Source organism: Rhinoderma darwinii, chromosome 1, assembly GCF_050947455.1.
Source record: "Rhinoderma darwinii isolate aRhiDar2 chromosome 1, aRhiDar2.hap1, whole genome shotgun sequence".
Lineage (NCBI taxonomy): Eukaryota > Metazoa > Chordata > Amphibia > Anura > Rhinodermatidae > Rhinoderma > Rhinoderma darwinii.
In genome coordinates, this window is record NC_134687.1 from 668,325,084 (window position 1) to 668,349,129 (window position 24,046).

General features: G+C 44.3%; 2 protein-coding genes across 2 annotated transcripts in view; one reads left to right on the forward strand and one right to left on the reverse strand.

The window, feature by feature from the left end:
* The first annotated feature begins 5,935 nt into the window (after positions 1-5,935).
* Positions 5,936-7,101, forward strand: SPAG8 (sperm associated antigen 8). The gene is made up of 3 exons (XM_075855154.1): positions 5,936-6,096; positions 6,624-6,686; positions 6,773-7,101. The coding sequence occupies exons 1-3, from the start codon at positions 5,953-5,955 to the stop codon at positions 6,893-6,895; spliced, it is 330 nt and encodes a 109-aa protein (XP_075711269.1). The 5' UTR covers positions 5,936-5,952; the 3' UTR covers positions 6,896-7,101.
* A 12,226-nt stretch (positions 7,102-19,327) lies between these two features.
* NPR2 (natriuretic peptide receptor 2) overlaps positions 19,328-24,046 on the reverse strand; it is a 265,799-nt gene continuing 261,080 nt past the window's right edge. Inside the window, exons 20-22 of the mRNA XM_075844429.1 lie at positions 22,533-22,631; positions 21,897-21,988; positions 19,328-20,386 (exon numbers count right to left, since the gene is read on the reverse strand). Of these exons, the coding sequence (XP_075700544.1) occupies positions 20,324-20,386; positions 21,897-21,988; positions 22,533-22,631 (254 nt within the window). The 3' untranslated portion in view covers positions 19,328-20,323. The remainder of the gene's footprint in view (positions 20,387-21,896; positions 21,989-22,532; positions 22,632-24,046) is intronic.

Consider the following 24,046-nt stretch of genomic DNA (forward strand, 5'->3'; position numbering starts at 1 on the left):
GAGGCGTACAGGTGTAATGTACCAACCAGAGAGAGAGAGGAGACGTACAGGTGTAATGTACCAACCAGAGAGAGAGGAGACGTACAGGTGTAATGTACTTACCAGAGAGAGGAGACGTACAGGTGTAATGTACCAACCAGAGAGAGGAGACGTACAGTTGTAATGTACTAACCAGAGAGAGAGAGAGAGGAGACGTACAGGTGTAATGTACCAACCAGAGAGAGAGAGGAGACGTACAGGTGTAATGTACCAACCAGAGAGAGAGGGGAGACGTACAGGTGTAATGTACCAACCAGAGAGAGAGAGGAGACGTACAGGTGTAATGTACCAACCAGAGAGAGAGAGAGAGGAAACGTACAGTTGTAATGTACCAACCAGAGAGAGAGAGGAGACGTACAGGTGTAATGTACCAACCAGAGAGAGAGAGAGGAGACGTACAGGTGTAATGTACTAACCAGAGAGAGAGAGGAGACGTACAGGTGTAATGTACCAACCAGAGAGAGAGAGGAGACGTACAGGTGTAATGTACCAACCAGAGAGAGAGGAGACTTCCAGGTGTAATGTACCAACCAGAGAGAGAGAGGAGACGTACAGGTGTAATGTACCAACCAGAGAGAGAGAGAGAGGAGACGTACAGGTGTAATGTACCAACCAGAGAGAGAGGAGACGTACAGGTGTAATGTACCAACCAGAGAGAGAGAGGAGACGTACAGGTGTAATGTACCAACCAGAGAGAGAGAGAGAGGAGACGTACAGGTGTAATGTACCAACCAGAGAGAGAGGAGACGTACAGGTGTAATGTACTAACCAGAGAGAGAGGAGGCGTACAGGTGTAATGTACCAACCAGAGAGAGGAGACGTACAGGTGTAATGTACTAACCAGAGAGAGAGAGAGGGGAGACGTACAGGTGTAATGTACTAACCAGAGAGAGAGAGGAGACGTACAGGTGTAATGTACTAACCAGAGAGAGAGAGAGGAGACGTACAGGTGTAATGTACTAACTAGAGAGAGAGAGAGAGAGGAGACGTACAGGTGTAATGTACCAACCAGAGAGAGAGAGGAGGCGTACAGGTGTAATGTACCAACCAGAGAGAGAGGAGACGTACAGGTGTAATGTACCAACCAGAGGGAGAGAGAGGAGACGTACAGGTGTAATGTACCAACCAGAGAGAGAGAGGAGACGTACAGGTGTAATGTTCCAACCAAAGAGAGAGAGAGAGGAGACGTACAGGTGTAATGTACTAACCAGAGAGAGAGAGAGGAGACGTACAGGTGTAATGTACCAACCAGAGAGAGAGAGAGATAGGGGAGACGTACAGGTGTAATGTACCAACCAGAGAAAGAGAGAGAGAGGAGACGTACAGGTGTAATGTACTAACCAGAGAGAGGAGACGTACAGGTGTAATGTACTAACCAGAGAGAGAGGAGACTTACAGGTGTAATGTACTAACCAGAGAGAGAGAGAGGAGACGTACAGGTGTAATGTACTAACCAGAGAGAGAGAGAGGAGACGTACAGGTGTAATGTACCAACCAGAGAGAGAGAGGAGACGTACAGGTGTAATGTACCAACAAGAGATAGAGAGAGGAGACGTACAGGTGTAATGTACCAACCAGAGCAAGAGAGAGGAGACGTACAGGTGTAATGTACCAACCAGAGAGAGAGGAGACTTCCAGGTGTAATGTACCAACCAGAGAGAGAGGGGAGACGTACAGGTGTAATGTACTAACCAGAGAGAGAGAGAGGAGACGTACAGGTGTAATGTACTAACCAGAGAGAGAGAGAGGAGACGTACAGGTGTAATGTACTAACTAGAGAGAGAGAGAGAGAGGAGACGTACAGGTGTAATGTACCAACCAGAGAGAGAGAGGAGACGTACAGGTGAAATGTACCAACCAGAGAGAGAGAGAGAGGAGACGTACAGGTGTAATGTGCCAACCAGAGAGAGAGAGAGGAGACGTACAGGTGTAATGTACCAACCAGAGAGAGAGAGAAGAGACGTACAGGTGTAATGTACCAACCAGAGAGAGAGAGGAGACGTACAGGTGAAATGTACCAACCAGAGAGAGAGAGAGAGGAGACGTACAGGTGTAATGTGCCAACCAGAGAGAGAGAGAGGAGACGTACAGGTGTAATGTACCAACCAGAGAGAGAGGAGACGTACAGGTGTAATGTACCAACCAGAGAAAGAGAGAGGAGACGTACAGGTGTAATGTACCAACCAGAGAGAGAGAGAGGAGACGTACAGGTGTAATGTACCAACCAGAGAGAGAGGAGACGTACAGGTGTAATGTACCAACCAGAGAGAGAGAGAGAGAGGGGAGACGTACAGGTGTAATGTACCAACCAGAGAGAGAGGAGACGTACAGGTGTAATGTACCAACCAGAGAGAGAGAGGAGACGTACAGGTGTAATGTACCAACCAGAGAGAGAGAGAGAGGGGAGACGTACAGGTGTAATGTACCAACCAGAGAGAGAGAGAGAGGGGAGACGTACAGGTGTAATGTACCAACCAGAGAGAGAGAGGAGACGTACAGGTGTAATGTACCAACCAGAGAGAGAGAGGAGACGTACAGGTGTAATGTACCAACCAGAGAGAGAGAGGAGACGTACAGGTGAAATGTACCAACCAGAGAGAGAGAGGAGACGTACAGGTGTAATGTACTAACCAGAGAGAGAGAGAGGAGGCGTACAGGTGTAATGTACCAACCAGAGAGAGAGAGAGGAGACGTACAGGTGTAATGTGCCAACCAGAGGGAGAGAGAGGAGACGTACAGGTGTAATGTACCAACCAGAGAGAGAGAGGAGACGTACAGGTGTAATGTACCAACCAGAGGGAGAGAGAGGAGACGTACAGGTGTAATGTACCAACCAGAGAGAGAGGGGAGACGTACAGGTGTAATGTACCAACCAGAGAGAGAGAGAGGAAACGTACAGTTGTAATGTACCAACCAGAGAGAGAGAGGAGACGTACAGGTGTAATGTACCAACCAGAGAGAGAGAGAGAGGAGACGTACAGGTGTAATGTACCAACCAGAGAGAGAGGAGACGTACAGGTGTAATGTACTAACCAGAGAGAGAGGAGGCGTACAGGTGTAATGTACCAACCAGAGAGAGGAGACGTACAGGTGTAATGTACTAACCAGAGAGAGAGAGAGGGGAGACGTACAGGTGTAATGTACTAACCAGAGAGAGAGAGGAGACGTACAGGTGTAATGTACTAACTAGAGAGAGAGAGAGAGAGAGGAGACGTACAGGTGTAATGTACCAACCAGAGAGAGAGAGGAGGCGTACAGGTGTAATGTACCAACCAGAGAGAGAGGAGACGTACAGGTGTAATGTACCAACCAGAGGGAGAGAGAGGAGACGTACAGGTGTAATGTACCAACCAGAGAGAGAGAGGAGACGTACAGGTGTAATGTACCAACCAAAGAGAGAGAGAGAGGAGACGTACAGGTGTAATGTACTAACCAGAGAGAGAGAGAGGAGACGTACAGGTGTAATGTACCAACCAGAGAGAGAGAGAGATAGGGGAGACGTACAGGTGTAATGTACCAACCAGAGAAAGAGAGAGAGAGGAGACGTACAGGTGTAATGTACTAACCAGAGAGAGGAGACGTACAGGTGTAATGTACTAACCAGAGAGAGAGGAGACTTACAGGTGTAATGTACTAACCAGAGAGAGAGGAGACGTACAGGTGTAATGTACTAACCAGAGAGAGAGAGAGGAGACGTACAGGTGTAATGTACCAACCAGAGAGAGAGAGGAGACGTACAGGTGTAATGTACCAACAAGAGATAGAGAGAGGAGACGTACAGGTGTAATGTACCAACCAGAGCAAGAGAGAGGAGACGTACAGGTGTAATGTACCAACCAGAGAGAGAGGAGACTTCCAGGTGTAATGTACCAACCAGAGAGAGAGGAGACGTACAGGTGTAATGTACCAACCAGAGAGAGAGGAGACTTACAGGTGTAATGTACCAACCAGAGAGAGAGAGAGGAGACGTACAGGTGTGATGTACCAACCAGAGAGAGAGCGAGAGAGGAGACGTACAGGTGTAATGTACTAACCAGAGAGAGAGAGGAGACGTACAGGTGTAATGTACCAACCAGAGAGAGAGAGGAGACGTACAGGTGTAATGTACCAACCAGAGAGAGAGAGGAGACGTACAGGTGTAATGTACCAACCAGAGAGAGAGAGGAGACGTACAGGTGTAATGTGCCAACCAGAGAGAGAGAGAGGAGACGTACAGGTGTAATGTACCAACCAGAGAGAGAGAGGAGACGTACAGGTGTAATGTACCAACCAGAGAGAGAGGAGACGTACAGGTGTAATGTGCCAACCAGAGAGAGAGAGAGAGGAGACGTACAGGTGTAATGTACCAACCAGAGAGAGAGAGAGAGGAGACGTACAGGTGTAATGTACCAACCAGAGAGAGAGAGAGGAGACGTACAGGTGTAATGTACCAACCAGAGAGAGAGAGAGGAGACGTACAGGTGTAATGTACCAACCAGAGAGAGAGAGGAGACTTACAGGTGTAATGTACTAACCAGAGAGAGAGAGGAGACGTACAGGTGTAATGTACCAACCAGAGAGAGAGGAGACGTACAGGTGTAATGTACTTACCAGAGAGAGAGGAGACGTACAGGTGTAATGTACCAACCAGAGAGAGAGAGAGAGAGAGAGAGGAGGCGTACAGGTGTAATGTACCAACCAGAGAGAGAGAGAGAGGAGACGTACAGGTGTAATGTGCCAACCAGAGAGAGAGAGAGAGAGAGAGAGGAGGCGTACAGGTGTAATGTACTAACCAGAGAGAGAGAGAGAGGAGACGTACAGGTGTAATGTGCCAACCAGAGAGAGAGAGAGGAGACGTACAGGTGTAATGTGCCAACCAGAGAGAGAGGAGATGTACAGGTGTAATGTGCCAACCAGAGAGAGAGGAGACGTACAGGTGTAATGTACCAACCAGAGAAAGCGAGAGAGGAGATGTACAGGTGTAATGTACCAACCAGAGATAGAGAGAGGAGACATACAGGTGTAATGTGCCAACCAGAGAGAGAGAGAGAGGAGACGTACAGGTGTAATGTACCAACCAGAGAGAGAGAGAGGAGACGTACAGGTGTAATGTGCCAACCAGAGAGAGAGAGAGAGAGAGGAGACGTACAGGTGTAATGTACCAACAAGAGAGAGAGAGGAGACTTACAGGTGTAATGTACTAACCAGAGAACGAGAGAGGAGACGTACAGGTGTAATGTACCAACCAGAGAAAGAGAGAGAGAGGAGACGTACAGGTGTAATGTACCAACCAGAGAGAGCGAGAGAGGAGACGTACAGGTGTAATGTACCAACCAGAGAGAGAGAGAGGAGGCGTACAGGTGTAATGTACTAACCAGAGAGAGAGAGGAGACGTACAGGTGTAATGTACCAACCAGAGAGAGAGAGAGGAGACGTACAGGTGTAATGTGCCAACCAGAGAGAGAGGAGATGTACAGGTGTAATGTGCCAACCAGAGAGAGAGGAGACGTACAGGTGTAATGTACCAACCAGAGAAAGCGAGAGAGGAGATGTACAGGTGTAATGTACCAACCAGAGATAGAGAGAGGAGACATACAGGTGTAATGTACCAACCAGAGAGAGAGAGAGAGAGAGGAGACGTACAGGTGTAATGTACCAACCAGAGAGATAGAGGAGACGTACAGGTGTAATGTGCCAAGCAGAGAGAGGAGACGTACAGGTGTAATGTACCAACAAGAGAGAGAGAGGAGACTTACAGGTGTAATGTACTAACCAGAGAGCGAGAGAGGAGACGTACAGGTGTAATGTACCAACCAGAGAAAGAGAGAGAGAGAGGAGACGTACAGGTGTAATGTACCAACCAGAGAGAGAGAGAGAGAGAGAGAGAGAGAGAGGAGACGTACAGGTGTAATGCACTAACCTCGGAATGAGGACATGATATTTGTGTTCTCTGGTGTCAGCCAGGACCTTCTTGAAGAGCTGATGTCTCCCACAGAGGATATAAAAGTCACAGAATCTACAACTACGAGAGACTTTCAGGTGGAGGGTTTCATACCACAGATTCCAGCCCCCAGTAAGGTACAAGGCTCTGAACGTGAGATGATGCTGGATGTATGGACAATTGGATGGACGGACGGACGGTTGAGTGGACGGACGGACGGACGGTTGAGTGGACGGACGGACGGACGGTTGAGTGGACGGACGGACGGTTGAGTGGACGGACGGTTGGCTGGACGGACGGTTGGCTGGACGGACGGTTGGCTGGACGGACGGTTGGCTGGACGGACGGTTGGCTGGACGGACGGTTGGCTGGACGGACGGTTGGCTGGACGGACGGTTGGCTGGACGGACGGACGGTTGGCTGGACGGACGGACGGACGGACGGACGGGCGGACGGTTGGGTGGACGGACGGGCGGACGATCGCGTTGACGGACGATTGATTGGGTGGACGGATGGATGGGTGGTTGGATGTATGGAAGAATGTATGGACAGATGTGGAGTTAGTGATCAGCAGATCCTTCCAGTATCTAGATGTTGGTCATGGCTGGAGTGGCGGCTGGAGCTTAGATTACCTGAATTTATGGTCATCTCCTGTGTTTGACAGAAACATGACTATCACTCTGAGGCGGCAGTGACCTTCTGGACGGAGAACGTGCACAATATCACTGTAAGTAGTCACTGCCGGGGGTTTGTTGTGTGTGTGTGATCATTGTCCATGACGATATGTTCATTCCTTGTGTCTCCATCATGCAGGGAGTCTCCGACGTCAGAACAAGTCACTCTCCCTTCAAGAGAAGTTCAGCTTTTACGACTCCAATATTTCAATATCTGGATCAACATGTCCCACACAACATGGAGAACTATCCCAACATGTGATTCCCGCAACCTAGAAAATGACCCCGATGTCCTCCTATCCAGAATGACCTCGTACCTCACAACCCAGAGAATTATCCCCATAGCCACCAGACGTCAGACACCGCCTGTCCGAGACATTTACACATCTCTATATACCTAGAAATAACCTAATACCCTGAGCCCTTCTAAAGAATCTTCTCTTCCCAATAAACGACCAATTTATGATCGCTCTTCCTGCAGATGGATTTGTATTAATCATTAAATACTCATGTTCCTGCATTTTATAATGTGACCAGTAGGCATCTCCCCATACTTCTGTAACAATCAGGAGAGATCTCCCCAAATGTCGCCATTACCACCAGGAGGCTTCTCTCCATACATCAGTCACCACCAGGAAGATTCTCCTCATACATCACAGTCACCACCAGGAGGCTTCTCCTCATACATCACAGTCACCACCAGGAGGATTCTCCTCGTACATCAGTCACCACCAGGAGGATTCTCCTCGTACATCAGTCACCACCAGGAGGATTCTCCTCGTACATCAGTCACCACCAGGAGGATTCTCCTCGTACATCAGTCACCACCAGGAGGATTCTCCTCGTACATCAGTCACCACCAGGAGGATTCTCCTCGTACATCAGTCACCACCAGGAGGATTCTCCTCGTACATCAGTCACCACCAGGAGGATTCTCCTCGTACATCAGTCACCACCAGGAGGATTCTCCTCGTACATCAGTCACCACCAGGAGGATTCTCCTCGTACATCAGTCACCACCAGGAGGATTCTCCTCGTACATCAGTCACCACCAGGAGGATTCTCCTCGTACATCACAGTCACCACCAGGAGGATTCTCCTCGTACATCACAGTCACCACCAGGAGAATTCTCCTCGTACATCACAGTCACCACCAGGAGAATTCTCCTCGTACATCACAGTCACCACCAGGAGAATTCTCCTCGTACATCACAGTCACCACCAGGAGAATTCTCCTCGTACATCACAGTCACCACCAGGAGAATTCTCCTCGTACATCACAGTCACCACCAGGAGAATTCTCCTCGTACATCACAGTCACCACCAGGAGAATTCTCCTCGTACATCACAGTCACCACCAGGAGAATTCTCCTCGTACATCACAGTCACCACCAGGAGAATTCTCCTCGTACATCACAGTCACCACCAGGAGAATTCTCCTCGTACATCACAGTCACCACCAGGAGAATTCTCCTCGTACATCACAGTCACCACCAGGAGAATTCTCCTCGTACATCACAGTCACCACCAGGAGAATTCTCCTCGTACATCACAGTCACCACCAGGAGAATTCTCCTCGTACATCACAGTCACCACCAGGAGAATTCTCCTCGTACATCACAGTCACCACCAGGAGAATTCTCCTCGTACATCACAGTCACCACCAGGAGAATTCTCCTCGTACATCACAGTCACCACCAGGAGAATTCTCCTCGTACATCACAGTCACCACCAGGAGAATTCTCCTCGTACATCACAGTCACCACCAGGAGAATTCTCCTCGTACATCACAGTCACCACCAGGAGAATTCTCCTCGTACATCACAGTCACCACCAGGAGAATTCTCCTCGTACATCACAGTCACCACCAGGAGAATTCTCCTCGTACATCACAGTCACCACCAGGAGAATTCTCCTGGTACATCACAGTCACCACCAGGAGAATTCTCCTGGTACATCACAGTCACCACCAGGAGAATTCTCCTGGTACATCACAGTCACCACCAGGAGAATTCTCCTCGTACATCACAGTCACCACCAGGAGAATTCTCCTCGTACATCACAGTCACCACCAGGAGAATTCTCCTCGTACATCACAGTCACCACCAGGAGAATTCTCCTCGTACATCACAGTCACCACCAGGAGAATTCTCCTCGTACATCACAGTCACCACCAGGAGAATTCTCCTCGTACATCACAGTCACCACCAGGAGAATTCTCCTCGTACATCACAGTCACCACCAGGAGAATTCTCCTCGTACATCACAGTCACCACCAGGAGAATTCTCCTCGTACATCACAGTCACCACCAGGAGAATTCTCCTCGTACATCACAGTCACCACCAGGAGAATTCTCCTCGTACATCACAGTCACCACCAGGAGAATTCTCCTCGTACATCACAGTCACCACCAGGAGAATTCTCCTCGTACATCACAGTCACCACCAGGAGAATTCTCCTCGTACATCACAGTCACCACCAGGAGAATTCTCCTCGTACATCACAGTCACCACCAGGAGAATTCTCCTCGTACATCACAGTCACCACCAGGAGAATTCTCCTCGTACATCAGTCACCACCAGGAGGATTCTCCTCGTACATCACAGTCACCACCAGGAGGATTCTCCTCGTACATCACAGTCACCACCAGGAGGATTCTCCTCGTACATCACAGTCACCACCAGGAGGATTCTCCCCACACATCACAGTCACCACCAGGAGGATTCTCCCCACACATCACAGTCACCACCAGGAGGATTCTCCTCATACATCACAGTCACCACCAGGAGGATTCTCCTCACACATCACAGTCACCACCAGGAGAATTCTCCCCACACATCACAGTCACCACCAGGAGGATTCTCCTCATACATCACAGTCACCACCAGGAGGACTCTCCCCACACATCACAGTCACCACCAGGAGGACTCTCCCCACACATCACAGTCACCACCAGGAGGATTCTCCTCATACATCACAGTCACCACCAGGAGGATTCTCCTCATACATCACAGTCACCACCAGGAGGATTCTCCTCTCTCCTCATACATCACAGTCACCACCAGGAGGATTCTCCTCTCTCCTCATACATCACAGTCACCACCAGGAGGATTCTCCTCTCTCCTCATACATCACAGTCACCACCAGGAGGATTCTCCTCATACATCACAGTCACCACCAGGAGGCTTCGACCCTAAAAGTCAGTAACAGTCAGTAGGGTTGTAATATATACGAGTCAGAGACATTTACACGTAATGTTTATCTCTATATGCACAGAAATATCTTTATACCCTGAACCTTTAATTATCATCGTGTGCAATCTTCACTACCCTATAAACTTCGGTCCTGGGCAGCCATGCTGGGTTAGTATTCACCGCAGTATGAACACTTCTGTGCATTGTATAATGTGAGTGGAGCATTGACCTCATGTGGTCATGTGTCCCGAACAGTAAGAACTAAATGAATTAGAAAAAAGGAACACGGCGCCACAAGATACCAAATGAGAATCGGAAAAGCTAGAAGACCACGATGGATGTGACAATTACGCTCACCTCGGGTGGTGGACACCATAGGTGTCATAAAGGCTTGGAAAGCTGCAGCCAGGTCCAAAACACAGCCAAACAAAGTTTGATGTCAGTTGTAGAGTGATTGAAAAATGAAGAAAATTGGACCAACGGCGCTGCTTGAGTAAGGGTCATTTAGCGAAGGGAAGATTTAGACGACCATCTCAATAAATAAATAAAAGGACTTTAATGTCAAACAGGCTACGCGTTTCAACACCGAACCGGTGTCTTCCTCAGGCCAATACAGACTGTGCGGTTGTGGCCTATTTATACATACAAAAAGGCAAGGAAAAGACCGCCAGAAAAGACAGGTTAAAGGTCACAAGAAAAAAACAGCATTGTAATAACAGTCAAAACATACGTAAATAATAGTCTTACATATAGAAAAAAGGTGGAGACGATGAAGATTGGAAAGTCTTTCACGTATTAAAAGTGCATATCAATTATGTCAGATTCATTCTGCCGTACCACTAAGGTTTTTTCCACGAACAGAATATTACACAAACAGAATGTTATATATGCATCTTTGTGAGTAATCATACAGTCGATTGGTTAGTTATACATGTATGTTTGATTTAAAATACTATATTAAAACATTAAAATATCGAAAGACTGCTGAGTCAAGCGTCGCTGGTTGCCACAACGACAGAAAAAATTACGGAGGCCGAGGAGGGCCACAAAACAACGTTGGACCGCATATTGAACCCCACAGGACCGCGGAGCTTAGCAGTGGAGGACCAGAACGGAACTAGGATGTTATGGACGGTAAGTAACAAACGATCGCAAATATAGAGTCATTTAGATAATCATGGATTGGTGATTCACCCATAATTTATGAAAATAAAAGATATGTGATTAAAAGATATGCGGTGTGTCACCAAAAAACAAACTTCTACACGAGAGAACTGGCCATAATTACATTGATAATAAACGTACTAATCATGTAAAAAGTCCTAAAGCTGTGAATATAAAAGAATAATATAAATATAATACGAATACTTAAGAAAGGCCATATATATGAAAGACTGTATAAGGAAAATGGATGGGACAAATTTCAGTTAACGAGTAAAGAAACCCTAGTTGATATTCTGCTAACATAAAGGATATATGGATGAAGAGGACCCATTTTTATTCTAAAGAGGATTCTGTAAGGTCATTCAGACCATTTGGATGTAAGGTTTCTAATTTATAGATCCAGAAGTTCTCCCTCTGCTTGAGTCTAATGAATCTATCTGGTATATCTGGTGGTATTTGTTCAATTGGAGTTACCATAATGTCCGAAAATGTGCAATTGTGTTTATAAGTACAGTGGCGGGATACACTTTGTTTTAAGAATCCCTTATTGACATTGAACCTGTGCTTATTGATACGGTTCCTTAATGTTTGTGTGGTACCACCCACATATTGAAGGTTACATGTACACTGAAGTAAATAGATGACAAAAGAACTCCCGCAATTTAGGAAATCTTTTATCGGGAACTTTTCACCCGTTATTGAGGAGCGATACTCCATGCATTTGTTAGTGATATTATTACAACAAAGGCACCTGTTCTGACCACAACGGAACGAGCCTTTTAAGTCTGTTGGTAGGCTATGATTTTTATATTGCGCATTTTGCTGGGGGCTATTATATTTTTAATTGTTTTGGCCCTTCTAAATGTAATGTTTGTTTTAACGGGTATCAGGGATTTTAGAAAAGGGTCATTTGTCAGGATGTGCCAGTGTTTTCTAAGGATGGAAGTCATCAGGTTGCTTCCTTTATTAAATGAGGTTATAAAGTTGGTTTTAACTACTTCATGATTTGATTTATTATTTGTGCCTGAAGACTTCAATTGGATGCATTCGTTTTGTGTCAGAGCCCTGGCTTTTAACTCAGCCCCCCTAATAAGGCTTCTTGGAAAGCCTTTTTCCAAAAATCTTTGATTAAGAATCCCACACTCTCTGTCAAAGATGGATTGATCGGAACAATTTTTCCTAATCCTTCGGTATTGACCGAAAGGAACATTTTTAAGCCACAGGGAATAATGTGCGCTTTTAAAATCAAGGTAGCTATTCACATCAACCGTTTTGAAATGAGTCCTAGTTGTAAAAAGGCCACTGTTTTTTCCGATTTGTTAAATCTAGGAAATCAATACTTATGTCTGAAAAATTATGAGTGAACGTAAGACCAAAAATGTTGTTGTTTAAATATTCTATAAAATCACTGGCAGTAGCAGAGTCGCCTTTCCAGATAAAAAACAGGTCGTCGATAAAACGTCTATAGAGTAAAATTTTATCTCTAAAAACATGCTCACTCAGTACATGGGCTTCCTCAAAGGCCCCCATATATACATTTGCATATGAAGGGGCAAAGCGTGTCCCCATCGCACACCCTTTTATTTGTCTATAAAATTTCCCATCCGAACTAAAGACATTGTGTGACAATATAAAATCTACACATTCCATGATAAAATTGAGCTGTGTATTTGAATACCGCAAATCTGTTGCAAGATAATCTGAGATAGCTTGTAGACCCTGCACATGGGGGATATTGGTGTAAAGTGAAGATACATCAGCCATAAGGAAACTGATGTTAGACAGATCACATGTGGACTGTAGTTCAAATAAATCCCTTATAAGATGCGTTGAATCTTTAAGAAAGGAAGGTAATTTAGAGACTAAGGGTTGAAGGTGAATGTCTATAAAATGTGATCAATTACTCGTCAGGGAACCTATTCCTGAAATTATTGGTCGACCTGGGGGATTAAGAAGAGCTTTATGAATTTTTGGAAGATGGTACATGAATGGAATGGTTGGGAACGGAACAGTCAGGAACATTTTTTCTTTTTTGCACAAAAGGTTATTAGTAAATGCAGTTTCTATCAGGGATTTGTATTCGGTTTCAAATTCAGAAATAGGATTATACTTTAGTTTCTCATAGTACAGGGCATCTGAAAGTAATCTATGGGCTTCTTTTAGATAGTCAGATCTATCTTGTATGACTATACCCCCCCCCCCTTTATCCGCGGACCTTATTATAATATCCTGGTTTTTCTGTAAGTTTTTAAGGGCTCTCCGTTGGGAGAAGGACAGGTTGTCCCTGGAAGCACTACACTGTTCAATAGTTTTGAAATCAATGCTGACCAGGTTGGAAAAGGTTTCCAGGGCCGGACCCCTATGATATAGAGGATAGAATGAGGATTTTGGATGAAGATCGGTCCTGACAGGTGTGATGCTATCTATTGTAGTCTGGTTGGACCCAATTGGCGATGGGGAGATAGCAAAGTGACGTAGCAGAGTCATTTTGCGCATGAATTTGTTTAGGCCCATGAACAGTTCAAAACCGTCAGGAGATGAGGTGGGACAGAACGAAAGCCCTTTGGATAATAGACTAATTTCATCTTTACTAGGGGTATATTTTGATAGATTAAAAATCTTCGTTAGATTAGTTTGTGTTTCTTTTTCAGTGACAGTGGTAGGACTCTTGGTATGATGTCTCCCCCCTCTACACCCTCTATATCTAGCCCTAATTTTCTTTTTGAATGTGTTCTCTGTACTAACGGAAAATAGGAGTTTATGGTCTGGGATGGGGTTCCCTGAACATCCCGGGACTGGCACAGGGGTGTGATAGGAGGCATGGTGGGGACGGAGGGAAGGCCTAAAAAAGGGGGGTTGATGGGATTAATTATGCCTGAAGTGGATGATAGATTTTGAGGGGACAATATGTGAAAAGAACCGACAAAATGAGTGGTCAGATCCAAAAGGGATGGTGAATGACCAGAGGTGACAGTGATATTGATAGACTCATTGGACCTGGAGGAAATGGAAGATGAACCTAAGGGAGTGGCAGGGAGGAGGTTATGGAGAAGGAGGTGTGCATCAAGATCACAGGATTTGAAGGCGAATTGTGGAATATGGCCTGGGGGTTTTGGATCTATCGCGATACTACATGGATTGTTGTGAATTGAGGACATAGAAGCGAGTTTGGCTATGGCAGATGGACCACTAATAGTGGATACTAGCTGGTTGGAGATATTTGGAGAGGATGTACTCGAGAAGCTCCTTTATTGGACACAGTCCTTTGACTGGTTAGGAGCCTCTGACACCGGCCGCCCATACAGCTCATCTTTATCTGTTTTATCTACACATCCGTATGATGGAATCTATATTGGAGAGAGTCAAATCTCGTGAATCACTTCTGTCGGAAATGACTGATTTGAACTCAGAAAAGGATATATTTCGGTTATCCCCACCAATCCTTTCAATGAAGAGCAAACCAGGACTATGACTGCTCTGTTTTTACGTTTGGAGGATCTTCTGAAAGAGGAGGCTTTTCATAGTATTGACTGTTATTTTCTAAATGTATATATATCCGAAAAAAGGGCCCCTAGGGGCCTCAGACTTGTGCTGGATTCCCCTTTTCCTACTGATTCTGATTTCAGTTCCAATTGGTTTAAATATTTGGAGCACTGTAATTTAGGCTTCATTGATCGTTTAATTTATAAGAGGTCGGAATTAATATTATCTTTTGCATCCACTATTGAGGGTCTCATCGATCAATTTGTTTCTTTTTTTCCCCACCCTGATTTTAAAAAACTTGAAAAGTCAACGCTGGATCATCTCAAAATATTTGAAAAAACAACCATTTCAAAAAAGATGCGCAAACTCACACGAGATAGGAATGATTATATTAATAATAAAATTAGAGATTGGACATCAATACAACCTCCAAGTAATAACACCAATAACATTAACAAGAAAACGTTTCTCCCACTTTATCCTTCTAAATCATCAATTAGGTTCAAATCATCACCCAGGTTCAGTCCTGGCATAAAATTTAACATTCCCAATACTCCCTCCCGATCCTTAGTCCGTACGTCGAGTACATCCTCTCCAAATATCTCCAACCAGCTAGTATCCACTATTAGTGGTCCATCTGCCATAGCCAAACTCGCTTCTATGTCCTCAATTCACAACAATCCATGTAGTATCGCGATAGATCCAAAACCCCCAGGCCATATTCCACAATTCGCCTTCAAATCCTGTGATCTTGATGCACACCTCCTTCTCCATAACCTCCTCCCTGCCACTCCCTTAGGTTCATCTTCCATTTCCTCCAGGTCCAATGAGTCTATCAATATCACTGTCACCTCTGGTCATTCACCATCCCTTTTGGATCTGACCACTCATTTTGTCGGTTCTTTTCCCATATTGTCCCCTCAAAATCTATCATCCACTTCAGGCATAATTAATCCCATCAACCCCCCTTTTTTAGGCCTTCCCTCCGTCCCCACCATGCCTCCTATCACACCCTTGTGCCAGTCCCGGGATGTTCAGGGAACCCCATCCCAGACCATAAACTCCTATTTTCCGTTAGTACAGAGAACACATTCAAAAAGAAAATTAGGGCTAGATATAGAGGGTGTAGAGGGGGGAGACATCATACCAAGAGTCCTACCACTGTCACTGAAAAAGAAACACAAACTAATCTAACGAAGATTTTTAATCTATCAAAATATACCCCTAGTAAAGATGAAATTAGTCTATTATCCAAAGGGCTTTCGTTCTGTCCCACCTCATCTCCTGACGGTTTTGAACTGTTCATGGACCTAAACAAATTCATGCGCAAAATGACTCTGCTACGTCACTTTGCTATCTCCCCATCGCCAATTGGGTCCAACCAGACTACAATAGATAGCATCACACCTGTCAGGACCGATCTTCATCCAAAAGCCTCATTCTATCCTCTATATCATAGGGGTCCGGCCCTGGAAACCTTTTCCAACCTGGTCAGCATTGATTTCAAAACTATTGAACAGTGTAGTGCTTCCAGGGACAACCTGTCCTCCCAACGGAGAGCCCTTTAAAACTTACAGAAAAACCAGGATATTATAATAAGGTCTGCGGATAAAGGGGGGGGGGGTATAGTCATACAAGATAGATCTGACTATCTAAAAGAAGCCCATAGATTAATCCCCCAGGTCGACCAATAATTTCAGGAATAGGTTCCCTGCCGAGTAATTTATCACATTTTATAGACATTCACCTTCAACCCTTAGTCTCTAAATTACCTTCCTTTCTTAAAGATTCAACGCATCTTATAAGGGATTTATTTGAACTACAGTCCACATGTGATCTGTCTAACATCAGTTTCCTTACGGCTGATGTATCTTCACTTTACACTAATATCCCCCATGTGCAGGGTCTACAAGCTATCTCAGATTATCTTGCAACAGATTTGCGGTATTCAAATACACAGCTCAATTTTATCATGGAATGTGTAGATTTTATATTGTCACACAATGTCTTTAGTTCGGATGGGAAATTTTATAGACAAATAAAAGGGTGTGCGATGGGGACACGCTTTGCCCCTTCATATGCAAATTTATATATGGGGGCCTTTGAGGAAGCCCATGTACTGAGTGAGCATGTTTTTAGAGATAAAATTTTACTCTATAGACGTTTTATCGACGACCTGTTTTTTATCTGGAAAGGCGACTCTGCTACTGCCAGTGATTTTATAGAATATTTAAACAACAACATTTTTGGTCTTACGTTCACTCATAATTTTTCAGACATAAGTATTGATTTCCTAGATTTAACAAATCTGAAAAAACAGTGGCCTTTTTACAACTAGGACTCATTTCAAAACGGTTGATGTGAATAGCTACCTTGATTTTAAAAGCGCACATTATTCCCCGTGGCTTAAAAATGTTCCTTTCGGTCAATACCGAAGGATTAGGAAAAATTGTTCCGATCAATCCATCTTTGACAGAGAGTGTGGGATTCTTAATCAAAGATTTTTGGAAAAAGGCTTTCCAAGAAGCCTTATTAGGGGGGCCTTGTTAAAAGCCAGGGCTCTGACACAAAACGAATGCATCCAATTGAAGTCTTCAGGCACAAATAATAAATCAAATCATGAAGTAGTTAAAACCAACTTTATAACCTCATTTAATAAAGGAAGCAACCTGATCACTTCCATCCTTAGAAAACACTGGCACATCCTGACAAATGACCCTTTTCTAAAATCCCTGATACCCGTTAAAGCAAACATTACATTTAGACGGGCCAAAACAATTAAAAATATAATAGCCCCCAGCAAAATGCGCAATATAAAAATCATAGCCTACCAACAGACTTAAAAGGCTCGTTCCGTTGTGGTCAGAACAGGTGCCTTTGTTGTAATAATATCACTAACAAATGCATGGAGTATCGCTCCTCAATAACGGGTGAAAAGTTCCCGATAAAAGATTTCCTAAATTGCGGGACTTCTTTTGTCATCTATTTACTTCAGTGTACATGTAACCTTCAATATGTGGGTCGTACCACACAAACATTAAGGAACCGTATCAATAAGCACAGGTTCAATGTCAATAAGGGATTCTTAAAACAAAGTGTATCCCGCCACTGTACTTATAAACACAATTGCACATTTTCGGACATTATGGTAACTCCAATTGAACAAATACCACCAGATATACCAGATAGATTCATTAGACTCAAGCAGAATATCAACTAGGGTTTCTTTACTCGTTAACTGAAATTTGTCCCATCCATTTTTCTTATACAGTCCTTCATATATATGGCCTTTCTTAAGTATTCGTATTCTATTTATATTATTCTTTTATATTCACAGCTTTAGGACTTTTTACATGATTAGTACGTTTATTATCAATGTAATTATGGCCAGTTCTCTCGTTTAAATGTAGAAGTTCGTTTTTTGGTGACACACCGCATATCTTTTAATCACATATCTTTTATTTTCATAAATTATGGGTGAATCACCAATCCATGATTATCTAAGTTACTCTATATTTGCGATCGTTTGTTACTTACCGTCCATAACATCCTAGTTCCGTTCTGGTCCTCCACTGCTAAGCTCCGCGGTCCTGTGCGGTTCAATATGCGGTCCAACGTTGTTTTGTGGCCCTCCTCGGCCTCCGTAATTTTTTCTGTCGTTGTGGCAACCAGCGACGCTTGACTCAGCAGTCTTTTGATATTTTAATGTTTTAATATAGTATTTTAAATCAAACATACATGTATAACTAACCAATCGACTGTATGATTACTCACAAAGATGCATATATAACATTCTGTTTGTGTAATATTCTGTTCGTGGAAAAAACCTTAGTGGTACGGCAGAATGAATCTGACATAATTGATATGCACTTTTAATACGTGAAAGACTTTCCAATCTTCATCGTCTCCACCTTTTTTCTATATGTAAAACTATTATTTACGTATGTTTTGACTGTTATTACAATGCTGTTTTTTTCTTGTGACCTTTAACCTGTCTTTTCTGGCGGTCTTTTCCTTGCCTTTTTGTATGTATAAATAGGCCGGAACCGCACAGTCTGTATTGGCCTGAGGAAGATACCGGTTCGGTGTTGAAACGCGTAGCCTGTTTGACATTAAAGTCCTTTTATTTATTTATTGAGATGGTCGTCTAAATCTTCCCTTCGCTAAATGACCCTTACTCAAGCAGCGCCGTTGTTCCAATTTTCTTCATTTTTAATCACCGAGCAGTAAGAAGGAACATCTGGGATCTCTTGCAATTGTTGTTGTCTCCTGCCGTGGAAGATTATCCCACCATGTGAGAATGATTGAAAGAACGAAATCTACATCATACAATAAATGACTGGAAGTCTCGTCTCCCGCAATTGTTTAGATTCTAAAATCGCTGTCTACAGTAAATTTGTGTCCGTTTATGGAAAATGATTCCAAATTCCAACATGTGGTTCATGTCTGCACCATTCAAGGAATGATCCAAACAGTCCCTCGTCTACTCGGATGTATTCACACGTCACATAGTTTTTCAAAAACATCTTATGTGAAGACGGCCTGAAGCCGTGGTGGGGCTTGTAATGTGTAGTACACTCAGCACGTCGCGCCAGGGACATTCAGATACCCAGTAATATTTTACCGGACGTGTTTTAGATATTTTTTACTCCCATTTAACCATCTTGTGCATTCAGAGTCGTTTAACGACGATTGAACACGAAGCACATATAATGTAGATGTCATTCAGACCGCTCGTTTTATGTGGGGCGTTTCTGCCCGTGTGCTGTGATGTCTGTGGGTATGACAAAGTGGTGGCGCATTTTGGAGAAATGATAAGAACCCGGGTCTATTAATAATCCACACAATGGACTTCAGGGTCTACTCGTCTTTATTGAAGGCTGAATGTGCCATGGACTCAGTACAGTTATTCACATACTATACATCTGCTCTATGAAATATGGGACCTCCATGGACAGGCTTGTAATAAGTTGTGTGTTCTCCTTGTTAATGGGTGTTTACTGAACCCTGAACTTTCGGTAAGGGTTTCGTATGTGATGCCTCGTGTGACTTGCTGGACAGGACAGCTGTATTGTGGAGTCTGTGACCAGACTGCACTTTCCGTCTGTTTTCCGTTCCTATTCTTTTTTGGTCATTACGTGGAAAAACCGGATAGAGAAATCTGGTGGTAGATCTGATGACTGATCAGTTTACCAAGTTCTGACGTGTACTGATATCTGTGAAGGCCACGCTGTCCTGATTGGATTAAATATCAGTACTGCTCGGTACCTGGCGCAAGGATTTGCAGGACTAGTCCGAGCAAGGAATGAAAACAGCGGATCACAAAGAGGACCTGCACTTGGGTTGTCGTGGCATCTACTGAGGGTTCCACAATGTAGAACCGATTCTTCTAGTACCAACACTCCAGAGGAAGTGTGAGGACAAAAAACGTGATTGCCACTCAATCCTTTTCTGAACATGCTCAGGATCTCCTTGGTGAAGTTCAATAAGCTGAAGGCCATAGGTGTGAGTAAAGTTGACTTCCTGTACTAGACCCTGCGTTGCCTCCTGCGATGACGTGATATTTGCAGGCCCTAGTTTGGCTACAGGTTGTATCATATTGCGGCCATGTGACCAATACAGAGGTCAAGTCTTGGCTAATTAGCTGGTGTATAATTACTCATTCCCAGAGAAGAGAGTAACAGGTTAGGTGTCTGCTCCTCCATCCGACGAGGCTTCCATATTCAGTGTGCTCTAGGAAGAGCGGGCTGTGGGTAGGTTGGTGGAGAACCTTGTTACCCAGATTAGTCTAATGAGCAGCTCAAGACACAGCTGGCCCGATGTGGAGCTGATTATGGACAAGAGAGTCTCAAATAACATCATCGTCCGTAATTTCTCCAAGTAACCAGAAGGTCCTCATCTTCCCCTTACCCTGGAACAGACAATAAGAAAAGTAGATAAGATGAAGTCCCATCATGCTTCAGACACTCAATTCAGTGAACATGGGGCTAGTCATGGTCTTGTAGAGAAGACGCCCATTGGTGACAATCACTTAGGATGAATTGTAATGGGTCTCATTTCACTGCTGTCGGCCACAACGGGGTTGTGCATTGAGCAGATTGTGCATTTACTTACTTGTGACTTCTGATTCTTATCTACACATATACAGATGGCCCCCAACCTTTACATACAGCATACCATGTCTTAATGATTACCTTTGGTATGAATCAGTAGCAACAGTAACAGAAACCGTACATAGACGGAGGAGAGGTCGTCATGTTAGTGGCTCTCCTTCAATGTCTGTATGAGATTCATGCTGTGAGAGGGAAGGAGAGAGGGGGGGTCATGTTACAGTCTCTCTGTGTCTGTATGAGATTCATGCTGTGAGAGGGAAGGAGGGAGGAGGTCATGTTACAGTGTCTCTGTGTCTGTATGAGACTCATGCTGTGAGAGGGAAGGACGGAGGAGGTCATGTTACAGTCTCTCTGTGTTTGTATGAGACTCATGCTGTGAGAGGGAAGGAGGGAGGAGGTCATGTCACAGTCTCTGTGTCTGTGTGAGATTCATGCTGTGAGAGGGAAGGAGGTCATGTTACAGTGTCTCTGTGTCTGTATGAGACTCATGCTGTGAGAGGGAGGGAAGGAGGGAGGGGGTCATGTTACAGTGTCTCTGTGTCTGTGTGAGATTCATGCTGTGAGAGGGAAGGAGGGAGGAGGTCATGTTACAGTGTCTGTGTCTGTGTGAGATTCATGCTGTGAGAGGGAAGGAGGGAGGGGGTCATGTTACAGTTTCTGTGTCTGTGTGAGACTCATGCTGTAAGAGGGGAGGAGGACATGTTACGGTCTCTCTGTGTCTGTATGAGACTCCTGCTGTGAGAGGGATGGAGGGAGGAGGTCATGTTACAGTCTCTCTGTGTCTGTATGAGACTCAGGAGGGAGGAGGTCATGTTACAGTCTCTCTTTGTCTGTATCAGACTCATGATGTGAGATGGAAGGAAGGAGGAGGTCATGTTACAGTGTCTTTGTGTCTGTATGAGACTCATGCTGTGAGAGGGGAGGAGGGAGGAGGTCATGTTACAGTCTCTCTGTGTCTGTGTGAGGGTCGGAGGTTTATTGGTCATAGCACATCTCTGATGTCACACCAGGAAGACCCCGCCCACTCTGCACAGTTACAGAGAGATAACATTTACAGAAATGATGCAGGAGTGAGCGTCCCAATCTGCAGTTTACACACAATGACACTCAATCTGCAGCTTTGCTGCACTTTAAATGATGTAATAGAAGAACACGGGACAGTTTTGCTGTGAATTTTCCGAGACCATTGAATTTCCCATCAAACATTTTCCGACCCTTTGGTAATTGAGAATGTGACTGTTTGTTTATAAAGGACCGTGGACTCCCACCTTCCCCTACATGTCCTCATCCAGGCTTCTAGTTTCTTACCTTCATTTCAATATCCCCCCGAAGTTCCAGTTGAAAGCAGCTAAATTCATCTAAAACTTCTTTGGTGGCTGAAGAAATGTGGATCTTAAGTGCTGAGGAAGAGAAGAAAGGTGGTCAGCCTGGAGAAGATGATGAAGTGATGGTACAATGTACGCAGGTGGAGGAGACCTTCACTACAGTGACCACTATAGACCTCTCTGTAATATCTGGAGGTTGTAGAACCTATAGCTACTCAAGTCAAGCAATCATTCACAGGATCAGCTATGCTCACAAGACACGGATGGATTCCCTGGATATGTTGATTTCATGGGGTCGCGGGGAATGTTGCCTATCCAATACCGAGCAATTATATATTCTGGGAACCGGTTAGAAGTTCAATCAATGGGAGTATATATTATGATAGAATGACCCATGTCCAAGACTTCTCCAGCGGCACCTGATCATCTCGGAAGACTGGACCGCACAATTCTTCCCTGGAGAGCGGCTGTAACCCACCTCAGCCTTGGGTCAATCATGGCACAGGACAGCTGAGGGTTGTAGACCCTTGTAAGTCCATGTTGGAGCGGTGACCACTTTGTTTTTGACCTTATGCCTGAAGTCAGCAGGTCTCCCTGCCGTACACGAGATGATGCTCACCTTCCCCATTGGACTCCATCCGGGACGCAGTGTTCACCGTATCGCCAAACAGACAGTATCTTGGCATCTTCAGTCCCACCACACCGGCACAGACCGGACCTGAGCAGACGAGAGAGATATATGTGGCGAGTAAATTATGACGAACCGTGAAATCTCGAAAAATTCTACAAGATTGGAAATTTTGATCCTGGCAAATTCGAGAACATTGTCCATCACAATAAGACTAGATTCCTACACAGTATATATCACAAGTGCTTATATATTAACCCATTCATGGGATCGGCCCATTACAGGGGAGTCATCAGAAAAAGTAGAGCATAGTTTCCAGAAGAACTTGAAAACCCCCGAGCTGAGCAGTCGGCAGGCTATAGAATTAAAACATTAATTTTTTGTTTTTCTCGGACCCACATAGCATAGTATCCTACAGTTTATCGGCTTTGTGGACCCTGGAAAGTAGATTTTATTTTATAAACTAAAGTTTTATTATGTTCTAAACAAGTTTTCAATTGGGTTTTATTACAAAAAATGTAAACTTTTTGAGATGCAGCTTCTATATATCCTGGATACATAGAAGCTGCATCTCGCGGTCACAGCCGAATCAGTCAGGTGAGTGAGACTGACAGCTTCTCTGAGCACCGGTCCAGCTATTATCGATCACATCCAAGTTCATGAACCGGCGCTGTGAATCTGACGGATTCGGCTGTGACCGCAAGATGCAGCTTCTACGTATCCGGGAGAGATAGAAGCTGCATCTCAAAAAGTTTACATTTTTTCTAATAAAACCCAATTGAATTAAAAACCAATAAAACGTGTGTGTGTGTGTGTGTGTGTGTGTGTGTGTATATATATATATATATATATATATATATATAAAATCTTCCTATTACTGGTTCACATTTCCCATATCTCTACTTTATGATGAAATTTTTGTAACGTGATTTTATTTTTTTTTTCGGATGTTACACAGTTTATAAGTTTAGCAGCAATTTCTCACTTTTTCAAAAACATTTCCAAAACCGATTTTTTTAGGGACCACTTCAGTTCCGAAGTGGCTTTGATGGGTCAGTGATCGTTGTAGTGATTGTTGGGGCCCCCAGTGATCATACGGATAGGTGATATATATAAATTCCCGGAATAGCCCTTTAAGCCGTTTTTTTCATGTATCCTTGTAATTTGATGTATTTTTTATGCCTTTTTTCAAACTAGTTTTTTTTGTGTTTTTTTCATGCGGTTGAATTCAATAAAATATACGATGCATAAAATGCGCCAAAAAAGGAAGACTTTTTTTTTACGGGGTGTAATTTAAGTTCAACACGTGTATCTTCACATATTTCGAGGACTCCATCCTCGATCTTCTCTCCTTTTTAGGAATAGTTCTGTTCAGCTCTTGTCTTTGTTTAGCAGAAAAAAGTTATTAACTCCATGAGTGCTGAAGTCCGGGCACAGAGCATTTAGCGCTCGTTCACATGGACGCTTCTGGGCCTGAAATAGTCCCATGTGAACAAGTGCTTATC